This window comes from Staurois parvus, unplaced genomic scaffold, assembly GCF_062004578.1.
Source record: "Staurois parvus isolate SC_StPar_1 unplaced genomic scaffold, SC_StPar_1.0 ptg001134l, whole genome shotgun sequence".
NCBI lineage: Eukaryota > Metazoa > Chordata > Amphibia > Anura > Ranidae > Staurois > Staurois parvus.
In genome coordinates, this window is record NW_028318930.1 from 3,656,356 (window position 1) to 3,672,442 (window position 16,087).

Below are 16,087 nucleotides of genomic sequence, written 5' to 3' on the forward strand. Positions count from 1 at the left end.
TGGGGTTTTATGCTGGGAGAGGGGATTGGGGGGAGGATTTGTGCTTCGAGGGGGTATTTGAAGGGAAACAGGATATGTGCTAGGAGGGGTGATTTTTTTTTTTTTGGGTGGGGGAGATTTGTGGGGAATTGGGGAAGGGGGTTTGCCTGAAGGCAAAAATATGTGCCTGGGGGGGGGGGATTTGGACTTGGAAGAGGGGGGGTTATTTAGGGAGAATAATATTGGCCTACATGGGGAATGTATGCTTCTCGATTAGTGCTGGGTTTGTTCTGGAGGGTAATCGGGTAATCAACATGGCCGGATCTAGGGGGTACTGGGGTGAGCTACACCCCCCAGATTCCAGTTGTGCCCCTCAAAGACAACAGCCCCCTCCTACCTCCACCATCCCGGGACACTGTGCCCAGCTGTTGAACTCCTTTTCCTGGGGCTGGAGTAGTGGATAGAGGCAGGGGCACACTGAGAGCTCCAGCAGCTCCGTCCTCCCTATTCTAAAAGACGAGAAATGCCCGGCATGAAAGTATTGAGTATTGCAATGGCTAAGTCAATCACCTGACCTGAATCCGATTGAGCATGCATTTCATTTGCTGAAGACAAAACTGAAGGGAAAATGTCCCAAGAACAAGACAGTTGCAGTAGAGGCCTGGCAGAGCATCACCAGTGATGAAACCCAGCGTCTGGTGATGTCTATGCGTTCCAGACTTCAGGCTGTAATTGACTGCAAAGGATTTGCAACCAAGTATTAAAAAGTGAAAGTTTGATTTATGATTATTATTCTGTTCCATTACTTTTGGTCCCTTAACAAGTGGGAGGCACATATGCAAACTGTTGTAATTCCTACACCGTTCACCTGATTTGGATGTAAATACCCTCAAATTAAAGATGACAGTCTGTAGTTAAAGCACATCTTGTCTGTTTCATTTCAAATCCATTGTGGTGGTGTATAGAGCCAAAAATGTTAGAATTGTGTCGATGTCCCAATATTTATGGACCTGACTGTACAATCATAAATATGAATCTGTGTGCATTAGTATCTGTGATGCCAACATACTTTAGGATGTACCCCTGCTGTTTTTCATTTGCTTTAGTAAATCAGACTCTATGTCAGCTTTTCCCAACCTTGTCAACACAGAGGAACACTTGAAATAATTGTCTGGTCTCATGAAACCCCTGCTAAAAATGACTATATCTACAACTCATGGGACATTAGTGTGATGGTCAGTGGGAAGAATGTTCCTTACACTTGTGGTCATTGGGAAGAATTACCCCATACAGATAGCTAAAAAGATCAATTGTGTCAGTGGGAACTTATCTGGGAGACAGAAATTGCTCATTGCTCAAGGAACCCCTAGCAACCTTTGGAGGAACCCTAGGGTTCAATCCATGGAGCCCTAGTTGAGAAACCCTGCTCTATATTAGAAACCGAAGGAAGGGGGTGATGTCATTGACTCTGTGTAATGAAAATATTTAGTGAAAATATATACATATACTTTTTTATACTGTCTCTGTCTGTAGACACCTGATTCAACTGCATATCATAACAACACATGATGGTGTTGGAATTTTAGGAACTGAATTTGTAAGAACCTCCCAGCCTACAGGCAACATCCTACATTGATGTTTAGGTCTAGAATTAATGTTGCTATGTAGTATCTGTACTGCTGCACTGCTTTTTATGATACCTTTACAGATCTACTGAATTTATGTACACTTAACGCATTCTAATACTGATTGAAGATTTTTATTTTTGTTTAAAGACAACATATTTAGCTGCTGGCTCAGACAGTAGAATGGACAGACACCTCATTAAAGTGGAACTACACTGCATCTGAACACCACAAAATGAAAACGCTATTTAATTAATTTTTTATATTCAAAGCAACCTCACCCCCCCATCCATCCATGTCTTCATGCTTTATTTTGCTGCAAAATCACCCCGTAGAATTTCTGACTGTGGCTATTTTGAGTGAGGGCAGATGATTCATGTAGCAGTTATTTCCTGGAATCCATCTGCCCCTAACTCATGTAGGTAGGAGGCTGTGCTTAGCTGAGAAAACATCTCCTCCCCTCTTCCCCTGAGGACACCTGGGATATATGACATCATTTGCCTAGGCATGAAAACCAGGAACTAACTGAAAAAATTTAAAAAAAAAAAGTTTACACCAAGTAAATATAGTATACCTTCATTTATTTGCTAATGCTAGCATCATAAGGATTACAAATAATCAAATGAGAGAGTGAAGTTCCACTTTAAAGAAAGACACCATACAAGGAGCTTAAATAGAACGCAGAGTCTGATATCTCAGTCCAATACGGAAAATATATAATCAAGCTGATTTGCCTTAACATTTGATCCAGTATATATGCCATGGCTGACCACAAATAGGTGATTTCAGATCTTCTTAGAACTTCATAAACACAAAAGCTAGTTGAATTCCAGCCAGCAGAGCCCAGGATGCAGCTAGAGAAAAAAAAATAGTTTTAAGGTACTAAAAACATGGAAAATGTTTTTATATTTAAAACTGTATGTCTCTTTAGTATTCATACATGGCTTCTTTATTGGAGGGAATACAAGACAACCATACTATAATCTTTATCTAATTTTGGGAAGACTGTAGAAAACACTATGTACACTAGGTCCCATAGACTTGAATAGGATGTACCCATGCTGCAGGAGCATCAAAGTCTAAGGGACATTAGTGGGCAAGCACAGGCAGCCCACCACTAGATTTCACTGGCCAGGAAGCAGATGGCACAGGGGCAACTGGAAGAGGTAAATACAAACCTCCTTGGGTAGCTTGTGTGTAACATATCAGATTGTATTTATAAGGGGAATATAGAGGGGGCTGGGGGAATTTCTGGATAAATATATAATTGTACTTTAGACCTATTGGTAGGGGTTCTTCAACTTAATCATTATTTAGAGCAGTGAGAAAAAGTGATTGAAAGTCCCCTAGAAGGTGCCACCAGAACAGATGTCCCCATTGAAACATTTCCCCTCATGTCCTTGTTTGGTTACAGCCATAACAAAATCAACGTGTTTCCAAGAACAGATCTCTATCAAAGTAAAATCCAATGATTTCTCAGTGTCCACCATTCCCCAAACAGGATTCAAAACAGCAGACTAGGAGGGTACACACACTGCTTGGGCTATTAACAATTACTTATACCTCTATGGAATGACATTGACAATGACAGAAAAATAGGAGCTAACAATGCTGCCTTCCATCTGAAAATGCTAGTTTTTGGCAGCCCTGCCGATCCTCTGGCTTTAATATTGAGTTGAAACATACTTGTTGTGCCTCACTGACTGGCTCTGTGAAGACAGAGGATCAGCATGGTAGCAAAAAAAATAGAATTTTTAGGAGGTCACCAACAGACTACAACATCTAGATTACAACATTTTTCTCTGGTTTTCTTTGAAGTTTTGTAGACTACAACTACTAGACTACAACATTTCTCTTTGGATTTGTTCAAAGTTTTTTTTTAATTGGATGAATTGGAAAGTATTTTAAATTTCTTCACATTGAGTGTCTACGGTTCCTAGCCGGTGGTCACTGAAACCCACCAACAACGAACAGCCATCTTCAGGAATGTGTGCATTGGGAATATTGCAATTGGGCTAATATGTGGAACAGTTTGGCCTCCTCAGCCAATATAATTGCATGAAATGATTTTGCTGGTCCTTCCTGACATCAAGGAAAAGCATACACCTAGCCCAGCCTTTCTTAACCTTTCCCCTGCTGTTTTTCATTTGCTTTAGTAAATACAGACTCCATATCAGCCTTTCTCAACCTTTTCAATGCAGAGGAAACCTTAAAAGGATTTCCCAGTCTCAGGGAACCTCAGCTACAAAATACTATATCTATAATCCATGATACATTAGTGTGATGGTCAGTGAGAAGAATGCTCCTTACACTTGTGGTCACTGGGATGAATTACCCGCTTACAGATAGCTAAAAAGATCAATGGTGTCAGTGGGAACTTATCTGGGAGACAGAAATTGCTAATTGCTGAAGGAACCCCTAGCAACCTCCTGAGGAACCCTAGTTGAGAAGCCATGACCTAGCCAATGCATAATGACAGCAACTATTGATCTTTAAGTTGGTTTTATATGCATGGAATAGCAAGATATTTCATATTAAAATGATAACCACAATGCAAGGACTGAAAAAGAATTCATGAAATAAAAGTAGATCCACTGCCCAGCAATACCCCTTCTATCATTTTATCTGAGAATTTAGATGATACTTAATTAAATTGGGCAACATCACCATATTTACTAAAGGATTCTTTGCTGAAGAGGAGCTGCAGGGACAGCTTTTCCAGACTTCTAAACTATCAGCTAATTCTTCTACAGTATATTATAGTATATATCTTCATCATCTGTAAATCTTACCTGTATGTTTTCCAGCGCTTCCCACAAAATCAAAATTACCTGCATCAAATACAAATCAGTAATTAATGGAATGCTAAAGAAATTATTAATATTATTCAATGTCAAACCCAATAAGTGGTATACTAAACCAGACAAAGTCGATGGAGTTAAATAGAAACACACAGCATGGCTCCCCCCCTCCCCCCCACACACTCCCTCCTCCTAGGATTTGGCTGGCAACAGCAGGAGCCAATAGTTCCCTCTGCTGCCTGAGTCTCCTGTGAGAACAGAAAGTGAAGGAAAAAGATCTACAGACAGGACAGTGCTGGATCGTGAGAGGAGGCAGGTAAGTGTTCATGAACGGAGGGTGGGGGGACAGTTAGTGGGAAGTTTTTTTAAAGTAGGGAATGCATTAAGGACAAAACTATTAGCCGTTAGAACCACTTTAAGGGCAACAGAATAACAACTGTATTATTCTCATAAACAGGGAACTTGTATTACTCTGTTTAGGGTGTGAATACTTTTGCAATTGGCCTACAACACTGTAGAAAAGTCCTCAATATTTTTGGATACCACCCTTGCAGCATAATTGGGTGTTTGAACAAAACACAGGTTCATACCATCAAGAGCAAAAATGTCTTATTTAGGGTTGGTTCACACCTGAATCGCACAGGACCACAGTCCTCGTTCCTGTGTGATTCTTGTGAGATTCAGTCTGTTGTGATTGCACTGGATCAAACCAAAATTAGTGCATACACTACTTTTCAAAAACACACTGTACCATATCATATGGTACTGCGGTACCATGCAATCTGGTGCAGGCAAACGTTCCACATTTGGGATGTCATTAGGGTTATACTGACACCCGCAGCAGATCACACACTCACAATGTGTGCCAGGAATGGGGTTTCCTGCACTGCATTCCAGTGTAAATGAGCCCATAGTCAGGATGTGTATTATGTCCACCACATGAAGAAATGAGACAGACAATGGTGATGAATCACACATAAAGAAAGACAAAGTTGAAGAACGCCAAATACTAAGACCAATGCGTTAGCTTGTACAAGCATGAACAGTGGAAACTTCTCTTGGCTTTGTGTATCAATGTCTTCTTATAAGGGACACATTCGTGCCTATGCTTTCTACAACTGTGTGGGTAGGAAGTGCAAAGAAAAGTCCTTGTTAAATATCGAGACACTTATATTATTTAAGTGTCTTTCTTAGGCGTTTGAGGTAAAGTGTTCAAGCGCAAGGCTGATTTAAAACAGTGTGATTTTTATTTAATTCACACTTGGCATCAACATAAAATGAATACAAAAGATAAAATAAAGTACAGAGTAAAATATAACAAAAGTTGTAGCTTATGGAAAATAAATAAGCTTTGAAAAATATCTAGCTTCTTGCCTGTTCTAAGAAAAGTGTTTCAGTCTTGGCAGGGAATACAACAGGTGTATCAAGGCTTTGTAGGCCTTAAGAAAACAAAAGTGTCAATATGTGTCAGCTGCAGAATGTATCGATATGTGTGTGTCTGTCTATATGTCTGTCTGTCTATATGTCTAAGGCACATCTTATATATTTTTTAAAAGACCAAAAAAGAGCCAACCCACTAAAGAGTTATTTCCTAATTCAGTGTGATCTAAATATGTAAGAGCCTTTTTTGTAAATCTTCTATACTTGTAATTCTTAGTGTGACGTTATCTTCAAACCTCTTAGTGGACAGAAATACATGATACTGTTACAATGGACTGTTATGTGAGCTACACATACATGAGCTTCACATAACTTATTCTTTTACAACTTTCAACATAAAGACAATAATCACCAACTATACTTATCACACACTATTGTTAACTAATTAGTTAACTATATGAAATAATTATCTAACTAACTATATTATGGATTAGACATGAATTTCTTTATAAAAGACATTCTTTCTTTTTGCTCTTACTGCATACCAGTGATCTATTCTTGAGTTAGAAGCCTATGACCTACTGACCTCATAGTCAAGAATACCATGGTTCATCTTGAACACCTGTTTTCAAAGCCGACAAGCACGAAAGATGTAAATTACACTAGCTAAGTGACTTTCCAATGTTACTTAGGCGAGACAAACATAAGAAAAATACAGACGTCTGTTTTAGCTGAATTAATTATTCTACAGTCCTTTTTGCTGCATGTTGCGGTTTCCTGAGAAAAATGTACCTTCCATTGGAATGAATGGTAACACATATCAAATGCATCAAAGCGCAAGTAAATTGTGCTTAAAACATACCGCATCAAACACACAGATGTGTGAATGTAACATAAGAAGTGGAATTATTTTTCTACAGCCCCAAACTGATTCAAACCTGTAAGGCAAGTCTGATTCTGGTAGGTAGTTGAAGCAAAGTAACTAAAATTCTTAATAAGAACTCATTGATACCAACACCTATTGAGTGCTGAAAGATGGACATTTGTGAAGACACTGTGGGGTCAATTTACTATAGATGCTATTTTCACTCTTGCTGACAACCACCCAATTATGTGCAGAGAATATAAAAATAGGATTAATAAATTAAGTCACCGGTCACACCGCTGCAATTTAAATTGCGCAATTTGTGTGCAATTTTAGTGCGATTTCTGAAGTCTTTATTGCTACTTTTCAACGATTTCTTGCAATTTGCAGTGTGATTTCCATTATATTCTAAGTATGTGCAATCACGACAGAACTGCAGAAAAAGTAATGTAAGTACTACTTTAGAAATCACGCTGCAGCAAAACGCGCATGTTAAGACACTGACATTAACATTCATTAGATGTGATTTCAGGTGCAATTTCAATTTGCAAATCGCACCTGGAATCGCACCGGTGTGATCGGGCACTAACAGACTATGTCTTATGATAATATCATAACAAATAGAAAACATTTCTGTACATATGTATATGATAATTATTGTGCCATACCTGCCAAGTTTAGGCCTATCTTGACTTCATTAGTAGCTGTGTTGTAGGATCTAGAAGCACCGCACTGTGGAAAGCAAAAAAAAACATTAGCTGTTAGACTGGCTGACATGTCTGATCATAGGAAATCACACAGAGATTCTAGATTTTTATTATATAAAAATAGCATGGCACAAGTAACTGCTAGCACCAGCATCTATTCACACATGCATATAGGCATGATTTTCAAAACATTAAATTTTAAGATTGGATAAAAAAATACATCCATACGTGTGTGTGAGTACATGCTTGTGCCGGCAGCTACGCACATGGCAGGTTTTGTAATGCATTCCTGTAGGCAAAAATATGCTGCAGCTGTGGCTCTTGAGCACCACAACAAAAGATGTATTTTACACTGTATGCCCATATGATGTACGTAAAGTGATTGTAAACCCTCACCTTGTAAAACAACTCATTCAGTTTAAAGGATAAGAATACCTTTGTAAAAAAAAGTGCATTTATTGTGTTTTTACTAGGAGCCTGCAAAGCATTTCACCAGCGACCAGTAGATCATGGATGCAATGCAGGACTGCTGCAGGCTGTCAGTGTAAACTGTCTGCTCTTACTTCATACATACAGGCATTAACACAATGACAGGATGAAACAATGAACTGCCTAATGCACTCAACAGCACCCTGGTAATTCATTGAGAACTACAAGCCGACAGCCACAAAAACTGTCAGTACTTGTAGTTCTCCCATTCATAAAATTCCATCACCCCATTCACAGAACAGATCCACACACGGCCGTGTTTTTTTTAACCGGTTCCTGCCCGGCCTATGGCCAGATGGCGGTCGGGCGAGCACCTCGTCCCTCCGGGTGGACGCCATATGCGTCCTTCCATGCGCAGTTTGCATGCCTGCAGAGCCACGCAGCGGCGCGATCTGTCACTGGCCATGTACCTCAGACACGGCTGATGACAGATCTGTGTACCTGCCGCATTGCCAGTGCCATGTGACCTGCTGTGACCAATCACAGCAGGTCACATGACAGTTGTATACAATGGATGGCTTCCTTTCATGCCATCCATTGTATACAAATGTGGCTAGCTGTGAATGGTCACAGCAATCACATGCATCAGCTGGGCCAATCACATCCCAGCTGTTCCATGTGATTAGCTGTGGCCAAAGAATAGCTGTGAAAACAAATCTTAAAAAAAGAGAAAACAAATTTAATAAAAAAAAATTAAAAAAATATTATCAATTTTTTTTTCGTACTGTCACCAGTCAGTGTCCCTGATCACCACCATGCCAGTTATATGATGACGCTGTACTGCACTGGTGACAATATGTAAAAAAAAAAATAGTGAAAATCATTTTTTTTATTTCTTCATTTCTGAAAAATTATGACAAAAAAATTACAACTTCAAAAAACTCGCCATGTCTGTTATGAAATACGTGGGACTGTCTACTTTGCAAAAATTGGTCATTTGAGGGATATCTGTACTGTTCTGACATTCTTGGACCTCAAGAAAATAGATTGGCTGTCAATACTTCAGGATTGATCAATATTCAGATCTATACCATAGTTTGTGAACTCTATAACTTTCCTACAGACTAAATAAAAAATACTAATACGGGTTATTTTCACCAGACATGTAATAGAATACATTTTGGCCTAAATTTATGAAGAACAATTATTTATTTACAAACTTTTATAACAGAAACAAAGAAAAACGTGTTTTTTGTTAATTTAGCACAAAATAAAAACCCCAGCAGTGATTAAATACCACCAACAGAAAGCTCTAGTTCTGTGAAGAAAATTATAAAATTTTAGTTTGGGTACAATGTTGTATTTCAATTGTCATTCAAAATCTGAGAGCGCTGAAACCTGAAAATTGGCCTGGGCAGGAAGGGGTTAAAAGTGGCCGGTATGGAAGTGGTTAAAACCTGTGACAGCAAGTTTAGGGAGAAGATCCCTGGTTTGCTGTCACTAGGGGCGGCAAATAGGGGAGAAGATGCAGCAGTGGGAACATGCTACATGTCCCACCCTATGGAACATGTAACATGCTCCCGAAGGTGAACCTATTCTTTAACCCCTTGACGCCAATGACACACAAATATGCAGCCTCATGGAACTGGACTTTTTTTCCGTGGGGCCGCATATTTGCATACCTGTCTTTGTGCTGGGAGTGCGCCGCTTGGCGTGCTCCCAGCACAGAGATCATGGTGTCACTGAGAGCCCCAGGTCCCGTTCTAATGATCGGGAGTCGGGATTCCCGATTCCGGGTCACGTGATCGCTGTGATAGCCTCTGATTGGCTATCACAGTGATCAGTCACTGTGCAGCCTGGCCGCCTTGTTTTTTCTCTCTATGAATGGAGAAGAGAGATACATTGTATCTCTCTAACTCCTGGCATAGAGAGAAAAAAAAATGTTTGTAAAAAAAAAAAAAAAAAAGATAAATAATTAAAAATTAAAAAATAAAATAAAAAATAAAGAAAAATACCTAGATCAAGGTTTGATCTAGTTCAATGCCAGGGTTAGTGTTTGGGTCAAGGCCACGGTCAGAGGTCGAGGTCAAAGGTCAGGATTTATAAAAAAAATTTAGGTAAAAAAAAAAAAGACAAAAACAAAATGCACACTATTGTTTCTGGGCTGTACTACAGGTACAAACAACAAATAACATACACATATATGGTATCACTGCGATCGTCAAGAGCTGGAGAATTTATTTTAGGTTGTTTTTTGGTGGTAGGTTATGGTTGTAACAAGAAACACAGCTAAATAAAAACAAAAAGGATTTTTTTTTTACTATTTTGGGCCAATTTTCCGTTGATAGTAAAAAAAAATTAGAAACTATCCATTACCATTTACCACCAAATGAAAGCCCAATTTGTCCTGAAAAAAATCAAGGTATAATCCACCTGGATGTACAAAGTAGTTGTCATATGTATGGTTTTACTATCACATGTCAAAGTTGCAGAATTGTGCTTAGGCATTTAGAGTTGTTTTACCGTTAGGCGTGAAGGGGTTAACATAGAAATGAAAGGCAAAACATTTGTGTATAGATAAAAAAACAAATTATAAATATATTTTCCCCCTTTTATTTAAATAAGCGATCACATTCCCTCTGTGCTCAGCTGCACAAGATCTTGGGAAGGAGAAACAGCATTACACTGATCTTCCCAGTGAGTGGCTGTGCAGGGGGCAGCGTGTCAGTATAAGTTTGATCATTGGAGGAGAGCAGGCTGAGTTCCCAGCACAGCTAATGAACTGACCACGTTGTGCTCTCATGCCTAGTTTGGTCAGTTTTTAATAGGAAAGCAGAGGGACTGGATAATTGTTCATACAAGTACATGGTACAACAGGCACATATCAGGAATATGAAATGTTGGGTTTTCGTACTCTTTAATTGCTGTGTGCAAGAGACCTTAAAAGCAGTGTTTTGTTGGCTTACTGTATAGATTCTATAAGTTACATTTTGCTGACTACAAGCAGACCCCTGCTTATTGAATCCAGATAGGTCCCTTTCCCTTTCTGCAATTACAGGATCCACATTCTGCATATTGTTTCAGGGCTTCCATTCATATATATTTACACACTCCATAGGTCATTATATAGGTCATACGAGAGGTCTTCAAAAGGTTTCCGCACTTTTGTATATGTAATAGAGTTTAAAAAGTGCTGAAACATTTTTGAAGAACCCTCATATAATACTGTATGGCTATACAAACTAGGACATGAAGAATAAGATTCCTGTCTCGTGAACAAAATGAAATGAAATTCTGGCTGTCATCTGCATGAAAATGCTTGACAACTAAAGCAGCCTATGAAGATACAGCTGTACATTTCCTAACCGGCTTGAAGGAGGACAACATAGACCATGACTCCAAGTCCAGGTGATCTGCTAATCTGAGGTATGTAAAGGATGTCTAGTAGCATAAAGGGAAAGAAAGGGGCTTTCAGAGTTAAAGCCCAACTCCAGGCTGCTGTTAAATGTACCCATGCAGGGTCCCCCATGCACTACATGGATAAATGCTTGTTTAGCAAGGGGGGAAAGTACAAATATTCAATTCTCCCTGCATGATCAGGTCATAGAGCTGCAACTGGCCGGGCAGTGAAGTGAAGCAGCATTGAATGAGGAGAAAGAAGCCTGTAGGAGTGAAAAATGAGGTAAGCATGACCTATTCCTGCCCCCCTAGTCACATGAGCATTTAACCCATGTCCATCTTTCACTGCATGGGGGACCCCACTACATGGGAAATGTAACAGCAGTCCAGAGTGGGGTTTTAAGTTATACGAGAATACTGTTGCCATTGCAAAACTCTGTTTGAGAATGCTAGCTCCCTGGCTGTCATCCTGATGCTTTGGCTGCAATGCTCCCTGAGTCGCTAACCTGCAACAAGTTTTGACACTTTTCTGACACTCATTTACAGCATGTATGTTTATTTAAAAGTGCTTAAAGCAGTAATAAGCCCAAAAGCAAACATTTATTAAATTGCAGCTTACCAATTCTTAGATGTGATGTCTGCATTTGTTTTCTTTTTTAGGCTTTTTATTTTCATCTTGTGAGCTGGCCAGTAAGTCTGTTGTTTTTCAAAAGAAAAAGCACTCCCACAGAAGTATCAGTTACAGGGATGAGACAAAACATCTTCCACTGGCAAGGGTGCTTACAATAATCAGATTTAATTTATTCATGTAAATCGTTTATCCCAAAACGAAGAAAACTGTGTGCTGTAACTGCTTATAAAGTATTAACCGGAGTATGGCTTCAATTTGCTAGTGTATTTAAAACTGCTAGTAAATCTAACACTCCCCTTCCCCGAGACCAAGAATGCTGTTGTCCAAAGTTGCCCCTTGTGCTCCTTCATCCAGAGTGGGGGCACTCTAATACAGGAGGTGAAAACAGAGGAGGAAAAAACCTAAAAAGGAAAACGAATGCAGCCAACACATCTAATCATTGGTAAGCTGCAATATATTAAATTTTTGGTTTAGGTTCAATACTACTTTGATCAGATATAGCCAGGCAGCTACAGATTTCAGAAGGAGGCCAGCAATGGCAACCCTGTACTTCTGACATGAAAAAAATCACTTTCAGGTGGCCATGGACAGTAATAGGCATCTTTACAGCTAGTGACGATCTGACAACCCACCGTCATAGGTGGCAACTGCTGGATTTCTTAACATGAATGGTACCTCAATGGGAAGGCAAATCAACCACAGTGTATGGCATGTTGCTCCTAGCCAGTAGACAATCTAAACTGTCATGTAATGCCTATGGACACCTTGAGAAATGCTTCATTGCTGCCAAACAATCTCAGCCTCTTGTCAGAGAAAAGGCATTTATCACTTACCCCAGAACATTTTTCAGTGGTGTTGTCACACAAACGTACATCACAGAAAAGGTATACATTGGCCTGATTTTGAAACTGAAATGAGCTTATGCTGAAAGCTGCTTCCAATGCATTTCTATTTTGTAACACAGTTGTGGAAACAGGTCCCTGGGGGCAGCTATAAAGAAGAAAAAACATACAAGAAGTTTTTGGTTACACTGCTGACCAAACAGGTTTTAGCAAGACTTAGGAAAATGAAATATTACTTTTCATAATTAGGCTTTGATTTTTGCCTTGATTGTAAATCAGCAATGACACAATTGAGTACTGTCCGTGATACTTTTTTTATTTGCACTAACATACAACTTTCAGGACAACCTTTCGGGGTATGTCCCCTACTTCAGGGTCCAAGCAGCTTGTCCTGAAAATTGTTTGTTAGTGAAATAAAAAAGTATCATGGACAGTACTCAATTGTTTCTGTCGCAATTGAACTAATACAGCTACAATCACCTCAAGGAAACCAGCAATGATCTTATTGAACCATTTCATTTAATTTCCTTTGATAGAGTTTGCCACATTTGACTTAAAGGAAATATGCAATCATGGGGCGCTTTGTTAGGGTACTATATATATAGTATAGCATACAGGTGGAGGTCCTATTTAACTATGCCTCTTTAAACCCTTCCCTCTGTTAGTACAAGGTGGCCCCACCATCAGTTGCTTGCATAGGTGCACCACACCTTGCCTCTAGCAGGACTGTCCAGTACCTCAAGTCTTTCACAATCCTAGCAATGCCTTTGGAGCCCTGGTTTGCGTTTTGCCTCTGACTGATCTGACACTATTCACAATCATCATAAGGAGACCGAAGGAGAACACACAACAGGTCCCACAACATGACAGCGCACTTCCAGGCCCACGTGAAATCTCATTAGCAGACTGGGGAACTGCAAATGGATGCTAAGATAGGCGCTGCAGCAGCTAAGAGTGGGTTCCTAGCTGAAGAAAACGATGAAGTGCGCACATCAGGAGGGGATTGGTCACAGTTTGCCATATTGGCCCTGCATGACTTTGTCCCAACGTTACTACCGGTATACTAGCACATGTTGTGTTAAGGAAGTCCATTTTTTTTCACTGGGCTGCCAACGCACCTCAGTATGTAAGCCGTGTACTGGGGTGGGCTCCCCAGGATACAGTGAAGTCATAAATGAGAAAAGCAACCCCAACACCAGCTTTTGTCACAACAGAATTTTACTTAGATGTGGCAAATAAACAAAACCACAAATGCTGGAATATACAATAAATTTACATACACCCAGCCCAAAGGCTGAGACCCCTGTGCTGCACAGCACGGCGCCTTCTGATGGATGAAAGTAGAAAGTGTAGTAATTTACCTACTAAGCTGCCACACCTTACCTGTTATTACCCTAAAAGAACAAGAATCAGTGTATGGGTGTATGGTATGGGCTAGCCTGCGGTGCAGCACAACAGCTTACAATCTTACACAAATCTACAGTATTCCCCCTCCCATAACTGGTCCTGTAGCACGTGCCTGAGTATTCCTTCTGAGCAGAACGCCAGTCTGGCTTGAGTTTGTAGGATTTTATCAGCTCTCCAATGTGAAATGTCACTTTAAGTTGTGGACTCCTTCCAATGATCAGTAACAACACTTGTGGCCTGACACAAACAGAGACACTAACTAACTAACTATAGGCCTGTCTCAGTCCTATAGGCGCCAACACTGAAATAAGGGGCATGCACAATCTTACCAACCCGGGTCTGCTTTGCATACGCTGGTGATTCTGAACAGAACAAATGTCTCTCCAACAGGCCTGCGATATTGCAGTGTATGCTGCGTTGTTCCTCTGCTCTCATCAGCTTCCTGGCAGAAATCTCATCAGCTTCACCCAGCTGCAGCTCTGGCGACGGAGGGATGCTCCCACATCTGGATGTCATCAGATTCTCAGCTCACACGGCCCCTTCAATCAGCATTCTCCAGAACATGGCTGCTCTCCTTTTCCTGTTCACTCTCCCAAGTGTAAAACCCCACCCTTCATGAATATAGAAATCTCTATGCAGTCTGAGGCTGTGTTAGAAAAAACAGTGACATCTTGTGGCTAAACTACAGAATGTCAGTCAGAACGTTTTTAATTTACTTCAGTGTTCAAACAATGAAAGCTGTTTCCCCATCTCACATGCCACCCCACTAGAGGTTGTCGTCCTTGGCAACCCTCCCCATACAAACTCATTCTGGGAATAACGCCATGGGGGCACACCAGCATTGGGCCTTGTTGACCTTCATAGAGTGACAGACTCAGAAGCACAGGGGACGTCAGGCACATTTAATGGGAGAGGAGCTGCTGACTGATCAACAGTTTCCCTTGGTGGCAAACTTGCTATGGCTGGAGCCTCTGTGGGTACCGGGGCAGGGACAATCCACCATTCCTCCCCCTCCTCTAAGAGGATTTGCTCTGTACTCTGAGCAGGAGGAGCCATCCCCTCCACGCACACTGGTTCATCACAATTACAACGCCTCAACATGTTACGATGCAAGTTTCATGAGGGTCCCCCAGTCCTTATTGGCTCTACCTTATAGACCAGGATGGCAGCGTCTACCCTCCTCTTCACCGTGTATGGGACTGCCTCCCACCGCCCATCCAACTTTCCAGACGGCCGCTTGGCTTTGACTATCACTCGATCACCCCGGGCATATCCCTCCTTCTGCACAGGTCTTGGACTGGGGTGTACCACTTGTCTAAGGCACTCCCCCACAACCTTGTGGATCGCTCTCAGCCGGCGGCGTTACACCCATGCAGTAGTATTTCTTGGTGGTGGCTCCATCGGATCGGGCATGTGGAGATCTTCAATCTCCTGTCCGGCCCTCCCAAACATGAGCATATGTGGGGAATATCCGGTGGTTCTGTGTACCCTGTTATTATAGGCCCACATCAGTTCAGGTAGGTATTCGGGCCACCAAGCCTTTTGTCGGTCCTCCAGAGTCCGCAGCATCTGGAGCATGGTGCAGTTGAACCGCTCGCACGGCCCCGTTTCCCTGGGGGTGATATGGGGTGGTGCGGGAACGTTTGATCCCATACAGTTGGTACAACTCATTCATTAGAGTACCCTGAAAACATGCCCCCTGGTCTGAATGTATTCTCTGTGGACACCCGAACATCTGTATAAAGTGTTTGCAGACTGCTTCAGCGGCCGACTCTGCCGTCTGGTCTCTGGTGGGTACAACCACCGCATACTTTGTGAAATGATCTGTCATGACTAGACAGTACGATTGTCAGAGGTAGAGTACCCAATCTGTACATAATCGATCATAAGGAGCTCTAGGGGTGCTGATGTCCGGATGGCCTGGACAGGAGCTCGCTGTTCAGTACTCTTACTCAGCCCGCAGGGCCAACACTTAAGGCATGCCTCGGCCACCATGTCTGCAAAATCTGGACAGTATACGAG

General features: G+C 41.1%; 1 protein-coding gene across 1 annotated transcript in view; it reads right to left on the bottom strand.

Moving 5' to 3' along the window:
* Positions 1-2,168: 2,168 nt before the first annotated feature.
* LOC149439327 (uromodulin-like) overlaps positions 2,169-16,087 on the bottom strand; it is a 39,567-nt gene continuing 25,648 nt past the window's right edge. Inside the window, exons 8-11 of the mRNA XM_089659208.1 lie at positions 12,650-12,806; positions 7,319-7,382; positions 4,397-4,435; positions 2,169-2,458 (exon numbers count right to left, since the gene is read on the bottom strand). Of these exons, the coding sequence (XP_089515334.1) occupies positions 2,400-2,458; positions 4,397-4,435; positions 7,319-7,382; positions 12,650-12,806 (319 nt within the window). The 3' untranslated portion in view covers positions 2,169-2,399. The remainder of the gene's footprint in view (positions 2,459-4,396; positions 4,436-7,318; positions 7,383-12,649; positions 12,807-16,087) is intronic.